Here is a 13,894-nt window from a genome sequence, read left to right on the forward strand (position 1 = left end):
AATTTTTCATCGATTTTCAGCGTTCTAACGTTTATAGTTCCAGTCGTACCTACATTCGCTTCGATTAACTACGTCTGGACGGTGGTGAAACCACCCCTCACCCCCTTTCTTACGTGAGCAGTTTGCGGTAGTGGCTTCCACGTCGCTGGGAACAATTTACCTAAGGCTCAGAGGGCTGATATTTTATGGAAGCGCAGAAGAAAAGCCGAAACAAAAGGTAACTTTAAGAGTTGGACAGTGCCTTTGGTTAATAAAAAGAATCTAGAGATCGAAATGTTGTAGTTTATTTTCGAAAAGTTCGATGGTTGGTAATAAAAAATCTCCTCCGGACGAGGCACATTTACACGCAAGCATCGGGAAAAGTTGACCATCAGTTCCCCAGCGTTGCGGACATGCCGTGCGAGAGCTGCCGTAAGTCTTGTCATCTCGGCGGCTGCTCGCACCTGCCAGCTGGTGTAGCAGGCTTCGATGGCGAGTTCCTGCAGCCACGTCGGAGGATCATCTCGGGCTAGCTCGTCGCAGCGTCGTCGACGGTCCATTAGATAGGTGAAGGTCTGGCGAGTGTCGGCAATAAATGCTACCAGATCGTCCACAAGCTCCTCCTAGATTGAGTTGACTAGTTCCTAGAATGAGAAATTTTGTATTTAGTGCAGGTGGTATAGTTTTGTCGGATTATTACTTACATCGACGCATTCGCTAACTGAGCCAGCTTCTTCGTCGGACTCGTCACGCTGTGTTGAAAAGAAACGAAAATTGTTGATGAATGAGTAAATTATATAGATTCAGTCAAACCCTGGAAAAGCGTAACCGATAATGACCGAAACTTTGGGACGTTCACAAAATTGTCTAATGTTTCTAACTGAAGATCTCTAGGAAAGCAGATTAGCCCTGTACTTTAAAATGTATCTGAAGTCCACAGTAGAGCTGATGGCTTCCACGTGGTTGCGAATAATTTACCTAAGGCTTTTTGATTTCTAATTTGAACAACTGCAGAGTACCATGAACCTCAATTTTAACAATTTGGTAGTTTATCAATGAAAACGTAAATTATTCGGATTCTGTGCCGAACACGCATCAGTATCGGACGTGTGATCGGTGATCGCTCCGATAGAATATAAAACAAAAGACGTGTGAACAAGTGTTGGCATTGTTTGCCTGGTCGAGTGAAATAAATCCGGGTTCAAGGTCGCGCCTTTGTGCAACTGTTTCGCATCGTGACTACCAGCTGGTGCGTAAGCCGATTTGGCTGCTGGCTGAATTGTGCTACAGCAGTGGACGAGACACAAAAGAGGAAAAAGAAGAAGCCATCAGTTGACAGTGAGTTGTATCGCTGTGTGGAGTGATCTCACACCTGGCTCGCTGCTGGTGGCTGTTTGGTGCTGCTGTATTGGTGCTGCTGGCTGTAACGGCTGCAACTTCGAACGATCGGACAACCAACCTTACTGGGAGGGAGAAGTAAAAAGGTACGTGCTCTTGTCGGCGCTAGTGCGCTAGACTTAGCGGGATGGATGTAGATCCCTCGCCTTCCGCGCCACCATCCCCGAACCCCTCTGACCCTGACCCTTCTGTTACCCCCTCCCCTGTTCATTCTTCAGTCCCCCCTCGCCCCAGGCTTTACCCAGACGGAGCCCAGGGCAGCTATACTGTCTATTTTCGGCCAAAGGCGGGACCGAAATCGAAACAGTTGAACCTCTTGCAGATTTCTAAAGACCTGACGAGGGAGTACAAGGGCGTGACCGAAATTTCCAAGGTCCGGCCTAACAAGCTCCGTGTCGTGGTCAGTAACCTGAACGAGGCCAACGAAATAGCTTGCTCTGAGCTCTTCACACGCGAGTATCGCGTTTACATACCCGCACGAGACGTGGAGATCGACGGTGTCATAACCGATTCGAGTCTGTCCGTCGAGTGTATACTGGAAAGTGCCAAAGGGTGCTTTAAAAACAAAACCTGTCCCGATGTAAAGGTGCTCGACTGCAAGCAATTGCGGTCAGCATCGATCATCGTTGGCAAAACAGTATACACCCCGTCAGACTCGTTTCGAGTTACGTTCGCCGGGTCAGCGCTACCAAGCCACTTCTCGATCGACCGGGTTCGTCTCCCTGTGCGATTATATGTGCCTCGCGTCATGAACTGCCTGAATTGTAAGCAGTTAGGCCACACCGCCGCCTACTGCTGCAATAAGGCACGTTGTGGCAAGTGTGGGGAGAATCATGCGGATGATTCCTGCAGTAAAAATGCTGAAAAATGCATTCACTGTGGGGAGAGTCAGCATGAGCTCTCGACATGTGCGGTGTACATGCAGCGCAGGGATAAAATAAAGAGGTCTCTCAAAGAGCGTTCGAAGCGTTCTTACGCTGAGATGCTGAAGAAGACCGTTACCACTTCTCCCATTACATCAAACCCTTATGATCTGTTGTCCTCTGATGAAACCGATTCTGACGATTCACCAGCGGAAACATCTTACGCCAATCCTGGGGAGTCTAGAAGAGGAAAAATATTTCCTCTCCTAAACTTCCCAGAAAAGGTCCTAAGATTTCTCAAAGTGAAATGAAAGTTACAAACAAACCAAACAGTGCTGCGGAAAAACCGAAGCAAACTCCTCCTGGGCTTGCAAATTTAAAGTCCCAGAAGGAGTTCCCAGCACTGCCAGGAACATCCAAAACCCCAGTTGTTCCTTTTGCACATCCAGTTGATGAAACAAACTCTGGATTAGTGAAATTTTCTGACATTGTGGACTGGATTTTTGGAAATTTCAATGTACCCGATCCAATTAAAATTTTTCTTGCAGCATTCCTCCTAACAGTTAGATCATTTTTGAAGCAGTTGACTGCCCAATGGCCCTTCCTTGCAGCGATTGTATCCTTCGATGCCTAATTCATCTGCGTATACGAAGGATTCTATCTCTGTCTTACAGTGGAATTGTAGAAGTATTTTACCAAAAATGGATTCATTTAAAGTTTTAATAAATAGAAACAAATGCGATGCATTTTCCCTTTGTGAAACTTGGCTTACTTCAAATATTGATCTCAACTTCCATGATTTTAATATTATTCGCCTTGATCGAGACACCCCATATGGAGGAGTACTTTTAGGGATTAAAAAGTGCTATTCTTTCTATCGTATTAACCGCCCCTCGATTCCAGGCATCGAAGTTGTCGCATGTCAAATGACAATACAAGGTAAAGAGCTTTGTATTGCCTCAATATATATTCCTCCCAGAGCACAGGTTGGGCAACGGCTGCTCTTTGATTTAATAGAACTTCTTCCCTCGCCACGTTTGATTTTGGGAGACTTCAACTCTCATAGCGTGGCCTGGGGTTCCCTTTACAATGCTAACCGCTCCTCTTTAATCTATAACCTTTGCGATGACTTCGACATGACTATTTTAAACAACGGCGAAATGACACGAATCCCGAAACCTTCAGCGCGCCCAAGCGCTTTGGATCTATCCTTATGTTCGACGTCGCTACGGTTGGATTGCACATGGAAGGTAATCCTCGATCCTCGCGGTAGCGACCATTTGCCTTTTCTTATTTCAATTACAAACGGGTCAACTCGCATGCGACCAGTTGACATTCCGTATGACCTCACACGGAATGTCGATTGGAAGTTATACGAGGAAATGATTTCAAAAGCGGTCGATTCGATTCAACATCATCCACCACTTGAAGAATACAACCTCCTCGCGGGCTTGATTCTCGACGCCGCGTTGCAAGCCCAAACGAAGAAATATCCCGGCGTAACGATTAAAGAACGGCCTCCCACTCCGTGGTGGGACCAAGAGTGCTCCGATGTCTACACGCAAAGATCCGACGCGTTTTTGGCCTATCAGAAGGGAGGTATACCTGGCGACTATTTACGGTATTCGGAGCTTGATACCAAGCTTAATAGCTTGGCTAAAGCAAAGAAACGCGGATATTGGCGTCGGTTCGTGAACGAGACGTCGAGGGAGACATCGATGAGCACTCTTTGGAACACAGCCCGAAGAACGCGGAATCGCGTAACGGTCAACGAAAGCGAGGAGTCTTCAAGTCGGTGGATATTTGATTTTGCCAGGAAAGTATGTCCGGACTCTGTTCCTGAGCAAAATATTGTTCGTGATGCGTCTCCGGGCCACGACGCGATAGAATCACCTTTTACGATGGCAGAATTTTCAGTTGCCCTCCTGTCCTGTAACAATAACGCGCCTGGGTTAGATAGAATCAAATTCAACTTGTTGAAGAATCTACCCGGAAATGCCAAGAGGCGCTTGTTGAACTTGTTCAATAAGTTCCTGGAGCAAAACATTGTACCGCAGGATTGGAGGCAAGTGAAGGTGATCGCCATCCAAAAACCAGGGAAACCAGCTTCTGATCACAACTCTTATAGGCCGATTGCAATGCTATCCTGTATCCGGAAATTGATGGAAAAAATGATACTCCGTCGTTTAGACCATTGGGTCGAATCAAATGGCCTACTATCGGATACTCAATTTGGCTTCCGCCGTGCCAAAGGGACGAATGATTGTCTTGCGCTGCTTTCAACACATATTCAGCTGGCGTATGCTCGCAAAGAACAAATGGCGTCTGCGTTCTTGGACATTAAGGGGGCTTTTGATTCCGTTTCTATTGACATTCTTTCGGGTAAACTTCACCGACAAGGATTTTCTCCAATTTTGAACAATTCTTTGCACAATTTGCTGTCCGAAAAGCACATGCATTTTACGCACGGCGATTTGGCAACTTTTCGCATTAGCTACATGGGTCTTCCCCAGGGCTCATGTTTAAGCCCCCTTCTTTACAACTTTTATGTAAATGACATCGACGAATGTCTGGCAAATTCATGCACGATAAGACAACTTGCAGACGACAGTGTAATCTCTGTTACAGGAGCCAAAGCTGCCGATTTGCAAGGACCATTGGAAGATACCTTGGACAATTTGTCTGCTTGGGTTTTACAGCTAGGTATCGAATTCTCTCCGGAGAAGACTGAGATAGTAGTTTTTTCTAGGAAGCATGAACCTGCTCAGCTTCAAACACAATTAATGGGTAAAACGATTTCTCAGGTTTTGGTACACAAATATCTTGGTATCTAGTTCGACTCTAAAGGCACCTGGGGTTGTCACGTGAGGTATCTGATGAAAAAATGTCAACAAAGAGTGAATTTTCTTCGTACAATAACCGGACAATGGTGGGGAGCCCATCCAGGAGACCTTATAAGGCTTTACCAAACAACGATATTGTCTGTCATTGAGTACGGGTGTTTCTGCTTCCGCTCCGCAGCAAACACACAGTTGATCAAACTGGAGCGAATACAATATCGTTGTTTGCGTATCGCCTTGGGTTGCATGCAGTCGACCCATACGATGAGTTTGGAGGTCTTAGCTGGAGTACTACTCTTGAAAAACCGCTTTTGGAGCCTGTCTTCTCGTATTCTTATCAAATGTGAGGTCTTGAACCGTCCCGTGATTGAAAATTTTGAAAGGTTAATCGAACTTAATTCTCAAACCCGTTTTATGACATTGTATTTCCATCACATGTCCCAAAATATTAACCCTTCTTCGAATATTCCAAATCGTGTCGACTTATCAAATACTTCTGACTCTACTGTGTTTTTCGATACATCCATGATAGAAGAAACTCGTGGAATCCCGGATCATTTACGCGTGCAGCAGATCCCCAAAATTTTTGACGTAGGACTACGTCTAACCGCACTATATCGAGATACATTCTGAGGAAACTAAAAACCAAGATGTAACGTCGGAATGAAAGATTTCAAACGGTAATACTGATGTAACCACATGATGGATCACAATAATCAATATGTCGTTGAATTGATAAAATGATGGACAATTTTGTGATTCTTCATATATCATTGTTACTTAATTGTTAAACAGTGAAAATTGATTAAAAATTTCAAGGTCGTATTTTTACGAACAATGTACCAATCACATGCGAGCACTCCTGGCACAGACTTCATGAGTGGACACCAACTGCTTGCTATGACAACCTCTATTCAGTGGCAAAAAAAAAATTGGACAGAACCTCCCCGTCCCAACAGGTCAACTGATATTTGCTTCTATTTGACTATTTTGATGTCTTGAAAGTAAAGCTCTTTCGGAAAGTTCATACACAGGCAACAGTACTGCACCGAGCCATGTATGAGAAGACGGTCGCTCGTCGTCAGTGCAGTAGCACTCGATTGCCATTTGTGTGCAGTCAAGCCAAGTGGAAACAATGTAGCTGCTGTCGACGTACAGTGGTGCGTGTTCGCACACTACGCTGTGCGACCGGGGATAAAATAATTCTGTACGCAACAGTATATCACGATATTGGATGTTGCATCCAATATGTGATTACAACTGAACGGATTTTGACCTTGATCGAACGACGACGGTTGCCAAAGCATGTGATACAATAATTGGCATATCATTGTATATTGTACGATGAACATAAATTAGTAAAAAGTTCAGTTGAAATCCACTTCTTCTAGTTTAGTTTCGCAGCTTTCAACCAATCACGAGCTCGCTTTATATAGCTGCAACAGATGTTTTGTCATCGTTTTAAAGTGCTTATTGTGTTACTACCCCTGAACAGATTTCAAACACCGATGTCTTAATCGACAGGTAGAATATTGCGAAAGATTGTTATATAATAATTAAAATATCTCTTCAACAAAAGTTGTGTTAACATTCTACTAATCAGAAGCTTGCTACCCCGTTGCTCGTTTCCTTTTGGTTGTCGTGACGAGTAGATGGCATTTGAACTGCAACCGTAGTGATTTTCTTATACATGTTTAATGATAAAAACTTCTTTCAAATTCCTAAAATTAGAAGTTGCATTGGGTTGCTGTCTTTTTGAATTCTACACTCTGTTTTTCTCAGATTTATTTAAATGACCAACTATAGTCTATTTGCAAGACAACAGAAAACCAATATGCTTCGTTAAGATTTTTAAACAGATAGTTCAGATAGCTCGTTTAAGCTGTACTGATGGTTTTATTTTTCCAGTTAAATAAATTTAATTCAATATGACAATCCTAGTTGCATTACGCGGTTGTGGTATAGAGAAAACCCAAATTATATGCATCTTGACGTTAGGTTTCAAACATTCATATTCGTATTTTTCAATTACAAAAATATTACATCAGCATCTGCAAGAAAATATTACTAAACATATAAAGACAACCTGTCGCACAACACAACATATAAACACAACCGTGTAAAGATACTAAACATATGAACACAACCTGTCATTGCCAGACTTGTAATTGAACAACATTATGCAAACATCAGTTGGAGAGGTTAATGTTGTTTATCAAACCGAGCTAGGTTTATTCTTGAAGGAAACAGCCGGATGACTTTTAAATATGGCATTTTGTTGTTTGTTTTTCCATTGGTATCATAAAACTGATTAATTTTTTTCTGGTTCTGCCTAATGAATAAATGTTTCAATTGGCCAAAAATGAAAAAAATGACTGTGACATGTTACATCCTCATAAATTCCAATGTCAATTTCAAAATTTTTGTGAATATAGATTTTCTACTAAAAACTGCAACTCTTTATCGTCACTTTTCCAACGAACTTGTAAATACAGGATTTTTTTATGTGACTTCTTTGCTAAGCAGTTGCATGAAACTGACAATGATACTGCTTTGAAATCGGTGAGTGAGCTATCTTTTACAGGCGCAATTGAAGATGAAAGTAAGTTTGCTTTCTACTAAATCGTTCTTAATTAGGACCTATATAAAAAATTGCCTTTTCGCGTGTTGAAGAAATTTGACTACATTAGGATGAAAGGTATTCATCAATGTTAAAAACAGTGTTTATTTCTTCTTAAATAGATGTCTGCAAACAAATAATCTAAATTATTTTTAAAAATAAACGCTTTTCTTTTTATGACTTTCTGGTGGCATATGACCTTAACAATATGTGGCCACCAATGAACTAGTTTTAGGATTGTAAGTTGTTAGAGGTGTCGTTTAATGGATTAAGGCTCAATAATCTGAAAGTATTCGGAACGCAACGTCCGCATGAAGCCTTCAACGACCTAGACACTTGATATGACCCTTCCGAGTAACTAGAGGTATAGCACGGTATTAAGTACTGCTTTGATTATGTCTATTTTGGTTTCGGTTTCGGCAACATAATGGACAAAATGCCTTTCTCTTGGTGGTTGTTGAGTTTGAATTGTTTAAAACCAAAACAAGAAAACTATAAATTATGATTAAACATAACCGCTCGTTTTTGGCTTTTGTGTGCCGTGTCGAGAGTGAAACGTGGTCAAATCGAACAATGTCTAAATTCTCTAAATAAAATATAAAACTATCGTAGTCCTACGTCAAACATGCGGTCGTATCTTGGATACCACCCTCGTACTATTTCCAATAAATATCGAAACATCAACTGCGACAATATGTTCTACACTGACGGATCACTTCTTGATGGGTCCACTGGCTTCGGTATTTTCAATAACAATTTAACCGTCTCCCATAAGCTCGATAATCCTGCTTCTGTTTACGTCGCAGAATTGGCTGCAATTAAGTACACCCTAGGGATTATCGAAAAAATGCCCACGGACCATTATTTCATCTTTACGGACAGTCTCAGTTCCATTGAGGCTCTCCGATCGATGAAAGATGTTAATCACTCTCCGTATTTCCTGGGGAAAATACGGGAACATCTGAGTGCTTTATCCGAAAAATCGTATCAGATTACCTTAGCGTGGGTCCCTTCTCACTGCTCGATACCGGGCAATGAGAGTGGTATCTGTGCCTGTGGTGAAGGTTATCACGACATAGAGCACGTTGTTTGGTCATGCCCTGTACACCGTGACGCCAGGTCTAAATTAATAGCTTCCCTGCAGGCCGAAAGTAGGCAGCCGGCTGTTCCTGTTCGTGATGTCTTGGCGAGCCGTGACCTATCCTACATGTCCCTTATATACGTTTTCCTGAAATCCATCCACGCCCCAGTTTAATCCTATTCCCTTCCGCCTACATCCAACCAAACGACAAGAACACGTTAAGACCCCGGATCCGGAAACAGCAACTAGACCCGCACGATACTCTCAGGTCCCGAGGGAGACAAACCAATATGCCAGTCCGTAATATCTTGGCCCAGCAGCGGAACATATTCAATATGCTGCTTACCTATGGCGATGGAAAACCATCAAACAACAAATCAGTGCTTTTAATGCAAAACATTCTAGCTTTAAATTAGATTTAGTTTCAGCTCGTAGTCGGCAGTGAGGATAAAAAATTTGCTTTTAGTTATTAAGATACTTTAGAAAGTAAGCTACCAGATATAATTGGCGCCGTTAAACATTAAATTGTATTCGTGCCGTGTCAAATAAATTATAGATGAAGAAAAAAAAAACGTAAATTATTGTCGAGAATTGTAAATATTTCCAAAATTTAATAGTTTGAAAAAGATCAAGAGAAAATCGCTTAAACCTCCATCGGAATCTCCTCTAGATTGACACCCATGCATCGGGCGAAATCTCCCATCAGTTCCTGGGCGTTGGGAACACGCTGCGCGAGAGTTGCCGTCAGTCGTGCGATCTCGGCAGCTGCTCGCACCTGCCAGCTGGTGATGCAGGCTTCGATGGCGAGTTCCTGTAACCGCGTCGGGGGATCATCCCGCGGAAGCTCGTCACAGCGCCGTCGACGGTCGATCAGATATTCGAAGGTTTCGCGAGTGTCGGCAATAAATGCCACCATATCATCCCCAATATTCTCCGGCATCGAGTTGACTAGTTGCTAGGATGGAGAATATTTTAATTAGCCCAACTGGTGGAGTTTTGCCAAATTATTACTCACATCGACGCATCGGCCAACTGAACCAGCATCATCGTCGGACTCGTCACGCTGTGTTGAAAAAAAAAAAACAAAATTGTAGATAAGTCACACAGTCAAACCCTGGAAAAGTGTGATCAATAATGGCCGAAACGTTGGCTCGCTCAAATTATGCCCAATGTTTCTAATTGAAAATCCTCAGAGAGGCAATCAACAGAAGTTTATTGAAAGTACTCTCTGATGCATTGAAGTAGTCAAAGGGAATTGTTAAAAGCCAACTTATCGCTGTCCTTTCCTAAGGAGCCACAATTCAGATAGACTATCTAAAGAAGACCATTTTATTTGTGTTTCTGTGCCATAAAAAAACAATAGAACATTAAAGCGAATCCTTTCCCTTCATTGCTACACCGTAATTTCAATCTGGTTCAACCATTTCCTAGTCATTTTCCCAGTCACAGTGGCGCACAGACAGCAGACCACCACCGTAGCAGCACCTGATGCCTCGTCAACAACAATTAAAATCTCTTGCTTTTTCTTGCTGCCCACCCACCGGTGGTAGTGAGTCTCCTTTGTACTTTCATCCATTCCTGTGGTTCTTCCTATAATAATAGAATGATTATCAACATAATGGGAAAGTTTTTCACACAGTTTGTTTTCCGCCCGTTTTCATGTCAGCCAGCAGAGACTGCCGCGACTGGATTTCTCGGAAAGTTTTTTTTACGTTATTCTTGGCAGTTCATTCTTATTTTATTGCAGTGTTTTTTAAAAAATGAGCGCCAATTGGACACTTTCCTCCATTACAGTCATTGTTGCAATCGCAACGAAGTACTGTACTGCTGCTTAAGTATGTCTTTTGAGCAGTTTGCATCTGTTAAAACTATTAAAATCCAGCAATGTCTTAAAGTTGTTACAAAGACAACCAACAAAAAAGATAGTTTGCATGATTGCCTGTCAATACTTTGGTAAAAGTTTCTCGATTCTTACCATAGCGTATTTTTCCATTCGATTGTCAGCGTGCAGGAAATAACATAAAACGATAATTTGGTCCATTAAAGTTTGATTCGGTAGCCAGGAAAAAATGCTTTCAACCCAAGTAACAGAGGAAACCGCCCAAAAGACCGAAGAATTGAGCATTTTTCTACCGTCAACTATAGTCACTTGGTAGCGAGTTGCTCGTAGCGTTAACATTCTATTGCCTCAAATACTCATTCTTTTTCATTTTATTCATTCCCTTTCAAACCGTTTGTAACATTTACAGTTACAATGCTAAATATGTACTGCACACTCAAAATTTGATCATTTCGATAACACCCGGCATAAATAACAGCGTTGACTGTCATGTGCTTGACAGTTCTCTACACAATCACACTCCCGTACGGTACTCGAAACACTTCTGCACTGGCAGCGAACTCTCTCTCTCTCTCTCTCTCTCTCTCTCACTTCCAGTACCTAACCTATGTCAAACTGTCCCGCTGTAAGCGCCCTCACAGAGATGCCGTGCATCAACGGCGGCCTGTTCTCCACACTATCCAATTATTCTTTCCACTCGCCTAAAAGCACTGCGCTGCCACCGGGGCACGTACATTTAACACTCACTCAGGTGCCTCTCGTTGGGCGGCAATATAATTTCATTAAAGTTTTACAAAGCAACAGAGGAACAAAAAAAAAACAACCTCGACAGAATATCGAAGCAGAAAATCCGGAATAAATTTTCCGGGGAGCCTTTTCCAGCCGAGATCCATGTCAGTAGCCCGTGGAAAAAGCTCGTTTCGTTCGTCCCGTCCCGGCCCTTCGCGGCACAATCAAACATCCGATGGCCGCAAACGTCCCTCTATACCATTCTGAGAAATAACACACCTGCGAGGGAGCGGCGATTATCACCCCGACTAGAGCAAATACGATGAGCAGCTTATTCATGGTGGGATGCCTTCTCCTTTCCGTAGGTACACCGGATACTAGGTCGCTGGCTCTGACAGGTTTGACTGACTGCAAACTACCGTGGGTCCGTAGGCCGAAGGCACTTTAATGAAGAAATCAAAACTGAAACAACTTTCCCGAAACGAGCAACACTCCGTTTCGCCGGCACTGACTTCCTAACGAGTACTGCTTGAAGCCGACCCGAGTTGACTGACTTTTTATTACGGTTCTAGATTACCGGTGACCAGGCGTCACCTCACACCGGGCAAGGTTCAGCTAGAGGCCTGACGATGACGTCTAGCTGTACGATTAACTCGCGGCAAGGGTTGGTGTTGATTTGCGTTATCTGATGTCGGCGAGATTTATAATGGGAATTTCAGGCGGAAAAGATTCTGGTACAATACTGGATCGATAATTGAGGCTCCTTATTTTGAGTCCTAGAAGTAAAGTCAAACCTAACAACCGTATTATAAAAATCAAATGTAATATAAAAAAAATGTGAGTTTATTTTTAATTTACAAAGCCTAAACATCCTGTAATAAACACAAGCATTTAAATTTAGAAGAGCCTGTCGTTAAGATACCGCGATTGATTGGCCACATTCCGGAGCTCTTCTACAAACACCATGTGCTTGCTGCTGGCGCCAAACTCGTGTTGTTTATTCAAATGGCCGATAAAGCTACGAGAGCACGGTTGCACCTGAAAAACGAACGCACGTATCAGATCGCCGGTTCATAGCCAATCGACGCAGTGGAGTGCGTGCTTCAATCAATCATTTGCGGGTTCAATTCAGTTAATCTCGAACTATGCTTGACAAACCCTAGAACGTCATTTAGATTACAAAGTACGATTTCGAAGTAACAATGTGCAATACACTGCTGCTTAGTTATAATTAGACTGTATGAGGATCACATCTGTATCCAGGATGTAAAATAATGACCAGCTGATGTAATTATTGAGATGTTTTTGATGTTTGATGTTTTACTAAAGCGAAATACTTATCATGCGAAATCATCTTTTTGGGAATAATACGTACCAGCCAAAATAACTGTTGTGAACCTAGACTTAAGAAAATTATCATTATTCAAAAAAATATTGTTACAACCGAATTTGTAGAATAAACGCCTTCAAATGTTCTAAGAAATTTTGGGTTCAAACAAATATGTTCTCAAGCATCTTGAGATTATCATTTTACTAGGATCATTCTTTCCAAAGTTGATCAGGAGATAACGTTTGGGATAGTTTAATAGTTTAACCAAATAACGAGTTCATGTGCCTTTCCTGGAAACCAATTCTGTTTTTGAACACTCCTATGAATTTTGGTGCTCCTAACCACCAAAATTTTTCCAGAGACTGAAATAAGATTGAAGACATAACGTTGAAACTGTTTCACCCGATTTTTCGGTTTTCTATAGCACCGCATATGTACAACTAAAAATTTAACTTTGACCTACACCATTTTCGCAGAACCGAAGGTCATTACTGATTCAAAAACTGCTTTATATTCAGTGAATTTTCCAGCGATCCTTGGTGGCGGAAAAACGCATTTTACACAGAAAATAAACAGAAAATAAATTAGAAACTACTACTTTTATGAAAATTTAGAAATTACTACTCTTATGAAAATTTATCAAATACGCTGCTATAAATTTGTTATGGAAACCGCAAAATTAATCCACCTAGCGGTCAGACCAAGCCTATCTCATTCGAACTTATTATTTGTAGAAACAGATCTACACGAACATTTTAATTATCAGAAAAAATACCCCTTGATAATATTTATTGGATTTATTTTTCTGTCTCAATAACAAATTTTTGATAGCCAACAGTAAAACTATACCGAACATTTAAAACGTAACATCCAAACACATATGAACATACATAAACACATGCACATTAAATTGAAATATGTATGTTTCAAATATATGGCGATTTTTTTTTTGATTATTTAGATAGTAGGAATTTTTTCTATTTCAACTGATTCAATATGACTTTCTTTCACAACCACGTGTTCAATCGTTATAAAATTCATCAGTTAACCCTTAACAACCGTTCATCTGATATCAGTATTTACCGTTATGTACTCGGCAATTTTAACACACCTAAGTACTTGGCAAGGTACTCGGGTACCCACCAAAATAAAATGCTTCTTTCTTCCTCAATTCTTGACCGATTCTCGATCTTGACCCGTAAAAAGAATGGAAA

General features: G+C 41.7%; 1 protein-coding gene across 1 annotated transcript; it reads right to left on the minus strand.

Annotated features, from left to right (window-relative positions):
• Positions 1–223: 223 nt before the first annotated feature.
• Positions 224–11,864, minus strand: LOC129720433 (uncharacterized). Its single transcript, XM_055671915.1, has 6 exons — positions 11,630–11,864; positions 9,797–9,844; positions 9,431–9,736; positions 684–731; positions 345–602; positions 224–241 (listed from the first exon to the last, which is right to left on the minus strand). Exons 1-6 carry the CDS (start codon positions 11,687–11,689, stop codon positions 224–226), a joined length of 738 nt encoding a protein of 245 aa, XP_055527890.1. The 5' UTR covers positions 11,690–11,864.
• Between the last annotated feature and the right edge of the window lie 2,030 nt (positions 11,865–13,894).

Source organism: Wyeomyia smithii, chromosome 2 (genome assembly GCF_029784165.1).
Source record: "Wyeomyia smithii strain HCP4-BCI-WySm-NY-G18 chromosome 2, ASM2978416v1, whole genome shotgun sequence".
Taxonomy (NCBI): Eukaryota; Metazoa; Arthropoda; class Insecta; order Diptera; family Culicidae; genus Wyeomyia; species Wyeomyia smithii.